At 28.1% G+C, this 14,348-nt stretch overlaps 4 protein-coding genes across 5 annotated transcripts; 1 reads left to right on the top strand and 3 right to left on the bottom strand.

Moving 5' to 3' along the window:
• The first annotated feature begins 199 nt into the window (after positions 1 to 199).
• Positions 200 to 3,722, top strand: LOC113799138 (eosinophil peroxidase-like). Of its 2 annotated transcripts, XM_075823638.1 has the most exons (6): positions 200 to 336; positions 398 to 469; positions 544 to 1,049; positions 1,135 to 2,259; positions 2,425 to 3,299; positions 3,367 to 3,722. In XM_075823638.1, the coding sequence occupies exons 1-6, from the start codon at positions 311 to 313 to the stop codon at positions 3,550 to 3,552; spliced, it is 2,790 nt and encodes a 929-aa protein (XP_075679753.1). In that variant the 5' UTR covers positions 200 to 310; the 3' UTR covers positions 3,553 to 3,722. The 2 variants fall into 2 exon arrangements, with proteins under 2 accessions (XP_075679753.1, XP_075679752.1); XM_075823637.1 differs by having other exon boundaries at positions 1,135 to 3,299.
• LOC113799148 (acyl-coenzyme A thioesterase 13-like) lies at positions 3,360 to 4,200 on the bottom strand. Its single transcript, XM_027349737.2, has 2 exons — positions 4,039 to 4,200; positions 3,360 to 3,981 (listed from the first exon to the last, which is right to left on the bottom strand). The coding sequence occupies exons 1-2, from the start codon at positions 4,111 to 4,113 to the stop codon at positions 3,628 to 3,630; spliced, it is 429 nt and encodes a 142-aa protein (XP_027205538.1). The 5' UTR covers positions 4,114 to 4,200; the 3' UTR covers positions 3,360 to 3,627.
• A 65-nt stretch (positions 4,201 to 4,265) lies between these two features.
• Positions 4,266 to 10,311, bottom strand: LOC113799133 (serine/threonine-protein kinase Genghis Khan-like). The gene is made up of 14 exons (XM_027349722.2): positions 9,863 to 10,311; positions 9,611 to 9,776; positions 9,357 to 9,552; positions 8,853 to 9,286; positions 8,090 to 8,795; positions 6,914 to 7,987; positions 6,507 to 6,849; positions 6,327 to 6,442; positions 6,144 to 6,262; positions 5,424 to 6,081; positions 5,126 to 5,351; positions 4,900 to 5,062; positions 4,741 to 4,834; positions 4,266 to 4,676 (listed from the first exon to the last, which is right to left on the bottom strand). The coding sequence occupies exons 1-14, from the start codon at positions 10,087 to 10,089 to the stop codon at positions 4,585 to 4,587; spliced, it is 4,614 nt and encodes a 1,537-aa protein (XP_027205523.2). The 5' UTR covers positions 10,090 to 10,311; the 3' UTR covers positions 4,266 to 4,584.
• A 226-nt stretch (positions 10,312 to 10,537) lies between these two features.
• SMC5 (structural maintenance of chromosomes 5) lies at positions 10,538 to 14,315 on the bottom strand. Its single transcript, XM_027349723.2, has 4 exons — positions 14,105 to 14,315; positions 13,890 to 14,035; positions 11,291 to 13,827; positions 10,538 to 11,232 (listed from the first exon to the last, which is right to left on the bottom strand). Exons 1-4 carry the CDS (start codon positions 14,182 to 14,184, stop codon positions 10,774 to 10,776), a joined length of 3,222 nt encoding a protein of 1,073 aa, XP_027205524.2. The 5' UTR covers positions 14,185 to 14,315; the 3' UTR covers positions 10,538 to 10,773.
• Positions 14,316 to 14,348: the final 33 nt, after the last annotated feature.

Below are 14,348 nucleotides of genomic sequence, written 5' to 3'. Positions count from 1 at the left end.
TTATTATTATTTTTTTACAAATTAAATAAATTACTTTTTGATAATAAAAAAAACCGAGCAGAAATTTTTTTTATCTTTTTTTTTGATAAGAAAAAGTTTCTCTTCACAGCAAAAACAACATGTTTGCTTTGTGTTTGTTTTTGGGTGAAAAACAAAATGAATGGATTCAACATTTTGATTTTTTCCATTGTTGTTGTTACAATGGAATCCGGTGTTTGGATTCGAATGCAACAATGATGATAATAGAAATTGTCAAGAATGTACGACAACGACAATAATTTGTACGGGAAATAATCTTGACGAAGTTTTAATGGTTACACCATTCATTCAATATTTGTAAGCTTTTTTCGTAAATAAAATTTGGATAAATCGAAAAAATTGTCTTTTCAAAAAACAGAAATCTAAGCCATAATCTAATCCGGGAATTGAAACAAAAACATTTTGATCATCTTCCATTGTTGAATGTTCTGTAAATTCTTTGATTTAAAAATGAACGAATTAATCGATTAATCGAATCATTTTCTATCTCTCTTTTGTCAAAAGTGACTTATCCAATAATCAAATTCAAACAATACCTGATCGTGTTTTTGCTGGTCTTGGTAGTTTGAAAAAATTATATCTAAATAATAACCGGATAAAAATTATTGAACATTATGGTTTTCGAAATTTACATGAATTGGATGAACTATATCTTTATTCGAATTCGCTTGATCCTCAAGATGATGGTTTCGACTGGAACATCTTTAAAGAACTAATAAATCTTAAATATTTGTCAATTTTTTCACAGAAAAATGATTTGGAAAAAATTTGTAATTCAAAAATTAACAAAAAATCGTTAAATTTTTGTTTGAAATTGAATCAAACATTGAATATTGAAAATTCGAACGTGAAACCAGTTCAACATTCGAATGTTTCGAGCACAAAAGTTTCGACAATTCATTTACCTGATAAAATCAACAACAAACACAAATCATCGGAGAAAAAAGAAAGAATTGTTTATGAACACCAACAAAACCGAACGAATCTTTTGGAAATTATAACTAATGGAAGTATTTTTGAAAAAAAATCTAGATTTTTAAAATTGAATTTAAAATGAAAGTTTTTTTCCTTGTTTTTTTTTCAAATGAAAAAAAGGTACACCTATTTTGACCAAAGTACCCAAATCTATTTATCGAATTAAACTTGGTAGTAAATTGGAATTGTCATGCGAAGCAGAAGGAAATCCTAAACCAACATTAAAATGGATTCGTTTTGGACGAACATTTTCATTTAATTCAACAATAATTATTGAAAAAATTCAACCAGATGATGATGGTTATTATGAATGTCAAGCACGTAATCGAAATGGTAAAGCATCGAAAGAAATTCGTATTATTATTGTTGGTTGTATTTCGTCGGAATCAAATCTAAATCAACATCGTAATTTATTGCAACAAATCATTGAAGCAAGCAAATATTCAAAACGAATTGAATTAGGCAATTTAATAACATTGAATACAACGGATGTTTTAAAATTTTTTGATTTAACCCGTCTGTTAATTGCCTATTCGGATAACCGAACACAATTTGATGCCCTTAACCTGTACGAATCAAATCATTCATTAACAGCAACACAAGCAACGGTTATGGGAAATTTTACCGGTTGTGTGGGTGGTGCTAGATTTGAAACATTCGATTGTTTTGATGATAACAGCGATGAATTTAGTGAATATTATTCTATAACCGGAATATGTAATAATCGAAAAAATCCAAAATGGGGTGCATCAGTCGAACCATTTCTGAGATTATTACCGGCAAATTATGCCGATGGATTAGTGAAGCCAATAGGTTGGTTTGATAATGAAGATGATTGGTGGATGATAACGAAAACAAAACGACCAAATCCACGAAAAGTAACCAAAGAATTATTGAGCACCGAAGCTGTTACCAATGATGAATTACATAATCATTTGTTGATGCAATTTGGACAATTTCTTGATCATGATTTAACATTTGCTGCATTATCGGATAATCGAAATTTATTAGAAAATGATTTGGTTGATTGTGAACGAACCTGTCATGAGAATGTTGAACCTTGTTATTCAATTTTTCGACCTGATTCTTCTAAATCAACAATCAATGATTATGATAAATGTATTGAATTAAAACGTTCAGCAGAATATTGTGGAACTGGATATACATCCGTAGTATTCGGCCAACTTATACGTCGTGAACAAGTTAATCTGATAACGTCGTTTATTGATGGATCACAAATTTATGGTAATAATTTCGAACTATTCAATTATCTTCGACATCCTAATCAGGAAAATTCTCATTTATTAAATTCAACAATAATTTCAAATCAAACATATTTACCCAAAAATGATAATTATCAATTATTATTATCAATGGATTGTCAAATGGAACCTGAACGTTCGAATCAAGAATGTTTTCTGGCTGGTGATCATCGTGCTAATGAACAATTAGGATTATTAATATTTCATAATTTATGGTTACGTAATCATAATTTATTAGCAAGAAAATTTCGATTATTACGACCCGATTGGACGAATGATAAAATATTTTATGAAACAAGAAAAATTATTTCAGCACAATTACAAATAATTACTTATCGTGATTGGCTGCCATTGATTATTGGTTCGAAAGGAATGAAAATGCTGGGTAAATATAATGGTTACGATGAGACGATAAATCCATCAATATCGAATGTTTTTGCAACGGCTGCAATGAGATTTGGTCATACTTTGGTGAATAAAAATTTGATTCGAAAATTTGCCAATCTTCAACATCATCATGATGATGAGCGAAAACATTCGAAAGATGATGGAACAAAAATGCATCAAGCATTTTTTCGACCAGATCAGCTATCGAAAACCGAAGTTTTCGATTCAGTGCTATTGGGTTTAGCACGAACACCATTGAAAAAATCAATGCCCGAACAAGCAATCAGTGATGAATTGACTGAACATTTATTCCGGTTATCCCGGTATCAACCGCTGGATTTAGCATCAATCAATATACAACGTGGTCGTGATCATGCATTACCGGATTATAATCAATGGCGGAAATTTTGTGGCCTAAAAATGGCCACCAATTTTGATGATTTAAAATATGAAATAAAAAATCAGGAAATTCGTAAAAAATTACAAAAATTATATGGCCATCCGGATAACGTTGATCTTTATGTTGCCGGATTGATGGAAAACAGTGATTCGGATGCAAAAATTGGTCCAACATTTCGTTGTTTGTTGGTCGATCAATTTCGACGATTACGTAATGGTGATCGGTTTTTTTACCTGGTAAGTTTTATAATTTTTTTAATTTTATTTAAAATCTAATTTTTATTTAAAAATTTATAATTTTCAGAATAAAAATATATTCACTGATGAACAATTAAAACAATTGGAAACAACAACAACATTATCGGCTATAATTTGTCAAAATAGTGATAATATTAAAACAATAATAAAAAAATCATTTCATCTTCCAAATGACAATCAATCATGGATTGAATGTGATCAATTACCAAAAATTGATCTAACAAAATGGTAACATTTTATGTATGATGTGATAAATACGAGAATTTTATAGACAAAAATATATTTCAATTAATAAAAATAAAAATTTCTACATTAAAAATTTGGTATGTTTCCCGGTAACAACCAATTTGTTTGAATCTTTTTCATAAATTTTACCAATTAAAAATGCAATTTTATTACCAACTCTTAATGTTTCTGTTTCCAAACGAATAGTTTTACCTTCAGGTACACCAGCTAAAAATGATAATGATAATTCAACACTAACAGTTATTGGTGGTTCAATATTGTCGGCTTCAAAATGTGAACGTAATGCCATTGATGAAAGAACATCAAACATTGTTGTACTCATACCACCATGTAGATAATTAACTGGATTACAACATTCTTTTGTTACTTTCATATCGGCTACAATTCGACCTTTAGTCAGTTCAACAATTTGTACCTGGAATTATTCAATAATTTCAAAACAAAAACATTATCAGTTTTTTTGGTTGCTTACATTTCTTAAAACTTGATTATGAATACCCATTTGAGTGCTGGCTTTGAAAAAATTCAACACACGATTTTGCCACATTTTTTCCTGATGAAAATCTTGATGTAAAAGGTTCAAAATTCCGAAAAACAAAATTTGTTTTGGGGGGAAATATTCCCAGAAAGTTCATATGTGAACTTGAACAAAAAAAAAGTTTTTATTAAACATTTCGAAATAAAAAAACAATTTTCCGACAAAGTTTAAAACATTTTTTATTTTTATTTGTAATAATCATTATAAGATAGGATATGATTGACTAGATTGGGCTATTATTCATCTTTAAATAAAATAAATTAGTACTGATTACCACCATCAAAAAACAAACAAACAAGCAAACAAAAAGAGGTAAATAAAATCCATATATAAAATGAAAATAATCCAGTCTTTCCAAAAAAAAAAATTGTTCCAAAATAAGATTGAACGAAGAGAAAAAACAAACAAAATATAAGCAAATAAGTATAGAAGAGAAGAGTATAAATAATAATAATAAATAAGTAGAAGTTGATTGATTCATCATTTATATTGTTGTAATGATGTATGACTTTTGGATAATGAATCTTTTGTTGATTGATGATCCGAAAATTTTTTCTCTTTTATATCGTTTACTACCAATGAAAAGACAAAAAAAAAGTTTTAGATTCAGATTCGATGAATAAAATAGAAACTTACAATCAATAAGATTGGCCGAAAATGGACCAGATCCAGGACCCAAATGTGATATGTGACTAAAATCAGTCGGTGCACTAATCTTGATTTTCATATTCTAAAATTGAAATTGAAATTTAAAAAAATGAATTGGATTTATGATGAAAATTTGCATTTTTATACCTTTTTAAAATCTTGATTTTGGCTTTGAATACTTTTTTGATTAAGATTGGTCAATGTAAATGCTTTAATATTATCACCCGATACACGTATTAGATTGTCATCTTTTATGGTTATTTGAATTAGATTTGGTAAATCTAATGCATTAGTTTTACAGAATAAAATACTATGAAAAACGAGAAAAAGATTAGATTATGTCTAAAGTCATTTTTTGTTTTCAAATATTTACTTATTAGCAAATGTTTGCAGTGGTCTTGTAGCTTTAATATTGATTGTCTGTATCCATCGTATTTCATTGATATCAAAAACATCGATATGTGTCAATGCAAATATTAATAAATATGAAGTTTGTTTTGAATCCGATCTTAAAATCGAAGCAGCAATTGGTTGTGATGGATATTGTAACTCTAAACATCTAGTTCGTTTTCCATGATCATCAACATAAACACCATAATCTTTAAAAAAAAAGGGGGAGAAAAAATTAATTTGAAAAATTATTTTCAATCAATGAACAAGGAAAAACTTACGTGCAAACACCAATAACCATTCATTATCACCAATCGGTTCACAAAGAAATGGATCAATTGAATTTTGTATTAAATAAATTAGATCCGGTGAATCTTGATTAACCAAATATAATGGTTGTTCCGTACGATTAACATGATAAACAATAAAATTTGAACTAGTACCAACACCAATTAAATTCTGTCTACATGTATTTAATGTTTGAATATTGACTGGCATTTGAATTTCATGATGAAAAATGTAACGAGATTTTTTATGTGTAATTTCATAAATTGATAATGTTTTCCGAATGGCAACACAAACATATGCAATTGAATTATCAAATGCAATTGTAAATGCTGATGCATTTTTTGTTTCACTCAGCTTTATCCAATCAATACCATCATTATCTAATGCACGAATTGGAATCAATTTGATTTGTTTTTGTTTACCACTTAAAGCAACAATTAATTGTTCTGATTGTATATAGGAAATTTGTACGAATTTTTTTGATTGATTTAAACGATGATATGAATGTATATCTAAATCACAACATAATAAACAATCTTCGCAACCAATTAATAAACGTGTTTCATCTAACATTGTACAACAATGTATATTATGTATATGTCTTAATGAATTTATTTGTAATGTATTCAATAAATGATAACAACGAAGAATCTGTAATAAAACAAAAACAAAAAATGTTAACAAAATCAAAACAAATTTAGCAAAATAATTACATTTCGATGTGAAATTTTATTTCGACGAATAATACGATGTAATTCAGTCAATGCTTCAATCCATTTATTTTTTTCACTTTCTTTATCGACCAACATTAGTTGAGTAAATTTTTGCAGTCCTATGTTGTTAAGAAAAAAAATTAATAATCATAATGTTCACCGGACAATTCAAATTCAATTTACCATCTCTATTATCACCAATCATCGATGTTGTAATACGAAAAATACATGGTACATCTTTAGCTGATGCATGAATTACATCACTTTCATTTACATCGCTAACACTAAAATGTTCATCTCTAAATTCGAAAATAAAGAAATTGATTAGTTGAGCAAAATGAATTATCAGAAAATCATTATTACCTCATATCGATAATTGTACTAGCCGATATTGATGGTGTATTAATCAATGTATTATAGCTTGAATCATTACTATTCGACATGTTTGAATAAGCTAAACTAAGATTTGATTGATCACCAGTATTGATAATATCATAAAGAAATAATTTAAAATCACAAACAACAACAAACATTCGTATCCATCCTTTTCGTACACCACCACGTGGTTTAGGAATTTTAACAAAACCTTCATATGCTGTTCCGATACCTTTTTGTGGATCAATTCCAACCGGTCGTTGTTTTGTTTCATCAAATGGACATGATGATCCCGAATCTACACAATCAACATGACAAGCATATCCACATACTAAATGAATCATAATAAAAATCCAAAAATTAGAATAATTTCCATTAAAAAGACAAAAACAAACCTTCACAAACATAACCTTGTCGAACCAAACCAATCATCAATGATGTACAAACATAACATTTAATAGGTGTTATAAATGTTCTGATTATAAATGAATGACCAAATTTATTATGATAATCATAATTTTCATTTATCATTGAATCCATCATTGTTGCTGTTGTTGATGATATCAAATTTTGTTGTTTTCTACCACCACCAACACCACCAGCAACACCACTAATAGTACCACTAATAGAATTAGAAATGGCTTTCATATCGATAACAAAATCTTTAAGAAATGATCGATTTGTTGTTGTTGTTGACGAAGAAGAAACATCTTCTTTATCATTATTATTTCCGATTATTGAATGATTATTATTGCTGTTCTTAAATCCATAATGATCCGTTGTTGATTTAACCTGTTTTTTAATCAATTTATTCATTTCATTTTTCGAATCCAATAATTGTTGATTTACATTATCAAAATCTTGTTGTAATCTTAACAATTCGGATTGTAGTTTTTGTTTTTCCAATATTTCACTTTTCAATTCTAATTGCAGCGTAAGTAATTCTTGTTTATCAACCCGTGCTGAACGACGTTCTTGCCAGCTACTTGTTGTCGATTGATTTGTTGTTGCTGGTATTGATTTATTGTTGCCCAAAACAATCTGTTGATTATGAGTATGATGATTATGATTATCATTAATAATACGATTATTTTTTTCTTGTAAAAATTTATATTTTCGTATATTAAAATCTAACATATCCAACATTTTTTCCAATGAATCATTACAACGTTGTCGTTCAGCAACTGATTCGACCATTGATTTTAATTCATGTTCAAACAGAAGATTTTGATTATCCAAATTCAACAAATCACAACATAATTCTTTATATGATTTTTTCAAATCATTATTTGATTCTTTTATGGAACAATTTTCTTCTTCCAATAGAAGAATCTGTTGTTCTAAATCGGTTATTTTTTTCAAATAACATTGTTTTTCATTTGTAAATGAATGTGTTGATTCGGAATCACGTTGTAGTTGATCTTCTAATGTTTCAATTTTTTCTTCATGATTTTTCAAAATTATTTGATCTATTTTGATGAATGAATGAATGAAAAAACAAAATGCGTAGGATGAGTAAAAATACAGCCAAAACTAAAAAAATTTCAAAAAAAACTAAAAATAAAACAAACCTTGTTTTCGTAGAATTTTCTGTGTTTCCAAATCAGCTTGCAAACTACTAATTTCTTCTAAATGTTGTCGTTTTAATTTTTCATAATTTCTTAATTGTTGTCTTAGTTGTGAATTTTTTTCAATATGTTCATCAAGTTCACCTTCTTTATTTCGTAATTTATTCGACAAAGAATTTTTTTCTTTTTTTACTTCAGCCAATAATTGTGACATTTCACTATATTCTTGTTGAATTGTTTTTAAACGATTTTCTAAACCAATTTGTTCATCTGTTTTATCGCTTTTATCATCATAATCATTATCCATTTTATCTTCGTTTATCTTCTGTTCTCCAACATCTTTATGAATTTCTTCGTCCATCATTTTGTGATGATTAATAGAATCTTCCAATTTTGAAACATTTTTCGGTAATGTTGCTGTAAAACCAACGAACGATAATTCAACATAAATATCTTTATTAATTTTCATTGCTGCTGTTGGACTATTCAATGGTTTTATATCTGAAATATCAAAATTTGATGTATCATCCGGTCCGGAAAATTGTGGATGATATGGTGGTGTTTGATATCTAATTTTATCCCATTCAATACCAGTAAACCATGGATGTTCTTTAAAATTTTCTAAATTTTTATATCTTGAATAACGATCCGTAACTAGATTTGATATTAAATCTTTTGCTTCATCAGTAACTTCAGCATTTACTGGAAACTATAGTGAGATAACAAAATTAATTTCAAATTACAAATATTTACAACAAAAACTTACGATAAAATGTGTTTTATGATTCATAATTTTGAAATATGTTTCTACTAATGATTCAGCATAAAATGGTGTTTGACCATAAAATAATTCAAACAACACTATACCAAGTGACCACCAATCTGTTTCGAATGAATATGGACAATCATTTCGGATTTTTCCTTCAATAACATCCAAAATTTCAGGTGAAACATAATCCGGTGTACCAACGGGTGCCGATGAATCCGAACGAACGGTTGATGCACGAACACAAGAACCAAAATCACCCAAACGAATATGACCATGTGAATCAATCAAAATATTTGGCGGTTTTATATCACGATGAATATAACCAAGAGCATGTAATGTAGAAATGGCTAATATAATTTCGGCAGCATAAAATCTACACATATCCTCAGGTAATGTATCATCATATTTCATAAGTAATGTGAGAAAATCACCTGAAAATACAAAATGATTAATTAGAAAAAACCTGAGAAAAGAGGGAAGAAAATCCCAAAAAAAACTAACCTCCAATATAATAATCCATAATAAGATATAAATTTTCTGAATCTTGAAATGCATAATATAATTTTGTAAACCAATCATTTGTATTATTATTTACTAAAATATCACGTTCTTCTTTATAACATGCTTTTTCAGCTCTTTTTATCATTTCCATTTTATTTAATACTTTCATTGCATACATTTTTTCATCATGTTTTGACTAAGTGGATAAAATAAGATAAGATTAGATAAGGGAAAAAAATCAAAAAATCAAATACCTTGACTAATGAAACTTGTCCGAATGCACCTTTACCAATAATTTTTATCTGTTCAAAATCATTCGAATTCAATTGTAATTGTCGAATATAATCGACTAATGGTTTAACCAGATTGGTAAATTTTTGTGAACTTGAATTTTTATCTCTGGTTGTTGGTTTGACATTTCTAAACAGCGGAAAAAGTGAAAGAGAAAAAACGTTCGAAATGACAAACGTTCGAAATGAAAAAAAACGTTCGAAATTGAAACAAACCTTTGAATATCAGTATAAACAGCAATCAATAAATCTAATAAAAATTCATAATTATAACATTTATTATCAATAATGATTGTCGATGTTGATGATGATGTAGTTGTTGTTGTTGTTGTTGACGTATCGAACAATTTATTTAATCGTTCGAAACGATCATTTAATGTCAATATTGTTGATGATTCATTCATCATCAACATATTATCATCATTTTGATTATCACCGCTCATGTTTGTAAAGGAGATATATGACCGTTCAAAAAAACAAAATTATAAGGGTTGATTGAAATGATTCATGATTGATTTGATTTGAACTGATTTTGGGGACTTTTTCTCAAAACAAAACAAGACAAAAAGCAACAACAAAACGATAATAACAACAACAACAAAACCATAAACGACAAAAACAATAACAAAAAAAAACCATAAACAAACAAATAAACAACAAAATAATCGAATGAAGCAAAAAAAAGATGCAGCAATTATGCAAAATAAGCAAAAAAAATTTTCAAAAAAAGGGGTAAAAAAATGATTGTCCTTTTGGTATGTAAATGTGTAAACAACGAACGAATGAATCAGATATGATTGATTACGGATTAATCATACATCATGCAATGATGATAATGATAATGGATTATCATGGGATTATCATTTATTTGTTGGGGATTAAAATGTCATGGAAATTTTTGCAATTTTTTTTTATTTAATCCAAAAAAAAATATTAAAAAAAAACAAAACAGAGATGAGAGAAAAGAGAAGAGAAAAAAATTCGAGTCAAGATAAAAATATATTCGATTGCCAAGTGGCGCCATCTATTGTCGGGAAAACAAAACGTCTTTTCGTTCGAATTCAATTTTATTCGAAAAATTTGAGTTTTTGAAAAAAAAAATAATTTTTTTTTACAATTTTTGTAATTTATTCATCATCCATCATTTGTTCATCTTGGCCATTATCATTATTATTATCACCATTTTCATCGGCATCGCCATCGACGACCATCAATAAATTTTCAATCGATTTATTAAAATTAACATATGTATGTGGACCATTAAATATGATATGAATTTTCATTTCGTCAGTATATTTAAGTTTGGTTAATAATTTTGGTGACAATAGAAAATATTGTGATGAATTTCGTTTGGATACTTCGGCAATCAAATCAAAAACACAACGTTCATTTTTTTCATCCATACCTTGATTAATTTCATCAACCACTCGAAACGGTACGTGTGCTAATTCTTGTAATGATAACATATAAATCATTGTTGATACTGAACGTTCACCACCACTTTGATGATATGCATCTAAATCTTTCATCATTTCAGCATCACGAAATTTTACCTTAATTCGTATGCCATAATCATCGAATGAATACTGTTCAGGATAAGAAAAAAGATTAAACATTGAAAAAAAAACGGAAAAAACGACATACTTCTTTATCACCGGTAAATAGATAAACTTCACCCGAATAATTAAGATGATCCATAAATTTACTAAAATTTTCATTAATTTTAGCAATCAATGTTTTCAATTCATTCAGCCAAACAGGTTTTAGTTGATCAATTTCTTCTTTATGTTGTTGTAATTCTTGTTCAAATTTTTCCAATTCAACACTTTTAGTTTGAATTTCTTTTTGATACGAACGATATGTTTCCAACAATGATTGATCAACATTTTTTATACCTTCACAACGAAGTTTTAATTCAGTTATTGCATCGGAAATTTCATCAATTGTATCCGGCAATTCTTCTAAACGTTTCCGTATCTCATCATCCAAATTATTATAATCAAAACCAGATTTTTCAATTGCATTTTTACGAAATTCTTTTGCCTGGTTCTGTGATTCTTTCATTTCGGATTTTAATCGATCAACAGCGTTTGCCAAATCCATCAATTCCGAACTTGAACTACGATATTTTATTTCCAATGCATCTTTAATACGTGAAATTATACGAAATTTTGTTGTAGCCAAAAGATTATTCTTGTTTTTTTCCACTGCTTCCTGTATGATTTCAGGTAAATTTTCCAATAAATTTAATTCTTTTTGATGTAATTGTTCTAGATTTCGAACTAATTCTTCTTTATATTTATTTTCATTTTGTAATGAATTTTTCAAGGAATTTATTTGTCTTTCTTTTTCACGAATTTTCGCTCGAAGTTTATTCAATGCATTTTTTGTTGATTCAATATTTTTCAATTCATTGGATAATTTATTACGATTTTCTTTCAATGAATCATTTTCTTCCGAATATTTCCGGATCATTTCATTCGAATCGGCGATTTGTTTCTCCAATAAATTCAATGTTTGATCAATTTCATCCAGCTCTTTTTCATCGATAATAATATTTAAATATTTGGCTGGCATCATCGATACAATCTGTGTAGATTTTTCACCATCATATGATGATATTACAATTGAATACAGACTTTTCGATGTAATAATTTTACGAAAATTTGATTGATTTATCAAATCTTGAATTTTATCCTCGGTTCTCAAATCACCAACGGGTATTGAATTTAAATGATAATTTTTTATCAAATATGACATTACTTTTTTCGGTGCTGTAAATAAATCCCGAACCGTACCGAAAATACCGAATGATCGATATTGTTCAATATTGAATGTTGGTTTATCACTAATTTCTTCCGATGGAATCATTGCAACATTACAACGAATATCTCGGTCTTTTTTCAAATTTTCATTAAAATATTCCAAATCCGAAAGATTTTCAAACAAAAATGTACTCATATCCGTCGAACCGATAGCCATTTCAACCGCATTTGCATATTTATTATCCAAAACATTAATCTGTGTAATAAGCGGTGGGAAAATTTCACCTTGAAAATTTTTACGATTTTTCATCAACCATTCATATGCTGTTTGTATTGATGAATCTTTTCGATTCAGTTTTTCCATCCGGGCATTGAAAAGATTATTAATTTCTTTTTTACGATTCAAATGAAAACGTTGTTCACCGATGGAATTTTCATATCTATTACGATGTGAATTAAGTGTGAAAATATTTTCTTTAATTTTCTTATCAAATTCTTCAAGTTTTTTATGAATTTCAGTAGAATCTGTTTCCAGATTATTCATATTTGGATGATCTTCCAATTCATTTGTATAATTACGATAATCTTGTTCAAATTGTGCCAGACGATCTTTATCATTTTTATGTTCAGAAAGTTTTTGTCTATATTGTATAACCAATTCTTGTCGTTTTCTACGTAATTTTTCAATACCATCATTTGAATCATTTAATATTGATAAATATTTTTGCATTTCATTTGAATATTTTCCTTTTTCCATTTGAATTTTTTCAAATGTTTTCATTGCTTTATCACGATCAATTTTTATCGGTTCAATACGTGATTGAAATTCATCAAATTCTTTTTTCTTTTCATTTAATCTTTGTTTATCTGCAACATAAATTAAACGTTTTTCTTCAAATTCAATCCAAACTTGTTTTTTTCTTAACCATTCAATTTGTTCTTCAAAACGTTTTTTATCCTGTATCAGTTTTAAATCTGGTTCAATATTTGTTTGAAAATTTTTATATTTCGCAAGGAATGCTTTTGATTGACGAATTCTTTGTTCAAGATCAACAATCGAATGACTTAATGCTATTAATTCCATATGTTTTTCATACATATTAAAATTTCCAATAGATTTTTCCGTTGAAAACAGTAAATCTTTGGAATTTAATCGAGAAAATTCAACAACTCTTTCTTGTGGTAGAATCTGGCAAAGATTATTTACATCAATATTCATTTGTTTGGTAAATTCCATAATTGATTCTTTTTTTACTGTTTTACGATTCAAACGCCAAACAGTATGACATTCAGTTTTCCGACCAGATCTTGATATTCGTATTTCACGTTGAATTTGTTGATTTTTTTCTCGTGGATCTGGATTGTAGATTTCGATTATGATTGAAGCGAAATTTGCACCCGTTCGAACATAGTCAACTAGGTGAAAAAAAGGTTAAATTTAAAACTTTTGAATTTGGGAAAACCAAACAAAAACTCACTCAAATTTGATGACCGGCCGGTAATTTGTGGATCACCACCAAAACCCATAATAATTGAACAAACTAATGCCGATTTACCGGATCCATTTGGACCCAATATAAGATTTAAAAATGGTCCGGGAAAAAATTCAATATGTTTGTAGATCCTTTTCGAACAAAAAAATCACAAAAAGATTATTTCGAATGAAAAAACCAATAGACAAAATGAAACTTACATAAAATTTTCCAATTCAATTCGAACGATTGAACCAAGTTTAAAATTATGAAATTTTTCACCGTTATTCATCATCATCATTTTCGATGTTAAAACTGGAAAAAGACAAACAACGAAAAAGACAAAAAACGAAAAAAAAATTGACAAGGTAAAGTGACAATCGAATTGGCGCGCCACTGGAATTCACGTGTGTTGAATGAGAAAAAATTCGATTTCAGTCAATACATTCGCAATTGAGAAAACAT

Source organism: Dermatophagoides pteronyssinus, unplaced genomic scaffold (genome assembly GCF_027571235.1).
Source record: "Dermatophagoides pteronyssinus isolate colony J.1.1.1.1 unplaced genomic scaffold, Derpt_VIB-CSIC_2022.12 sq0033, whole genome shotgun sequence".
Classification (NCBI taxonomy): Eukaryota; Metazoa; Arthropoda; class Arachnida; order Sarcoptiformes; family Pyroglyphidae; genus Dermatophagoides; species Dermatophagoides pteronyssinus.
The sequence above is the reverse complement of the archived record's forward strand: the minus strand, read 5'-3'. Positions and strand labels throughout refer to the sequence as shown.

Bases quoted from the DNA above. Each gene is read 5' to 3' on its own strand.
- LOC113799133 (XM_027349722.2), bottom strand. From the start codon at position 10,089: ATGAGCGGTGATAATCAAAATGATGATAATATGTTGATGATGAATGAA. The intron at 9,287-9,356 runs GTTAGTTTTTTT...TTGTATTTTCAG, and splicing joins TATGGATTATTATATTGGAG to GTGATTTTCTCACATTACTT. The intron at 6,850-6,913 runs GTTTGTTTTTGT...TGATTCATTTAG, and splicing joins ACAAGGTTATGTTTGTGAAG to TATGTGGATATGCTTGTCAT.
- LOC113799148 (XM_027349737.2), bottom strand. From the start codon at position 4,113: ATGTGGCAAAATCGTGTGTTGAATTTTTTCAAAGCCAGCACTCAAATG. The intron at 3,982-4,038 runs GTAAGCAACCAA...GAATAATTCCAG, and splicing joins ATAATCAAGTTTTAAGAAAT to GTACAAATTGTTGAACTGAC.
- LOC113799138 (XM_075823637.1), top strand. From the start codon at position 311: ATGGTTACACCATTCATTCAATATTT. The intron at 337-397 runs GTAAGCTTTTTT...TTCAAAAAACAG, and splicing joins ACACCATTCATTCAATATTT to AAATCTAAGCCATAATCTAA. The intron at 470-543 runs GTAAATTCTTTG...TTTTGTCAAAAG, and splicing joins CTTCCATTGTTGAATGTTCT to TGACTTATCCAATAATCAAA.
- SMC5 (XM_027349723.2), bottom strand. From the start codon at position 14,184: ATGATGATGATGAATAACGGTGAAAAATTTCATAATTTTAAACTTGGT. The intron at 14,036-14,104 runs GTAAGTTTCATT...TTGTTCGAAAAG, and splicing joins ATTGAATTGGAAAATTTTAT to GATCTACAAACATATTGAAT. The intron at 13,828-13,889 runs GTGAGTTTTTGT...TTTTTCACCTAG, and splicing joins CGGCCGGTCATCAAATTTGA to TTGACTATGTTCGAACGGGT.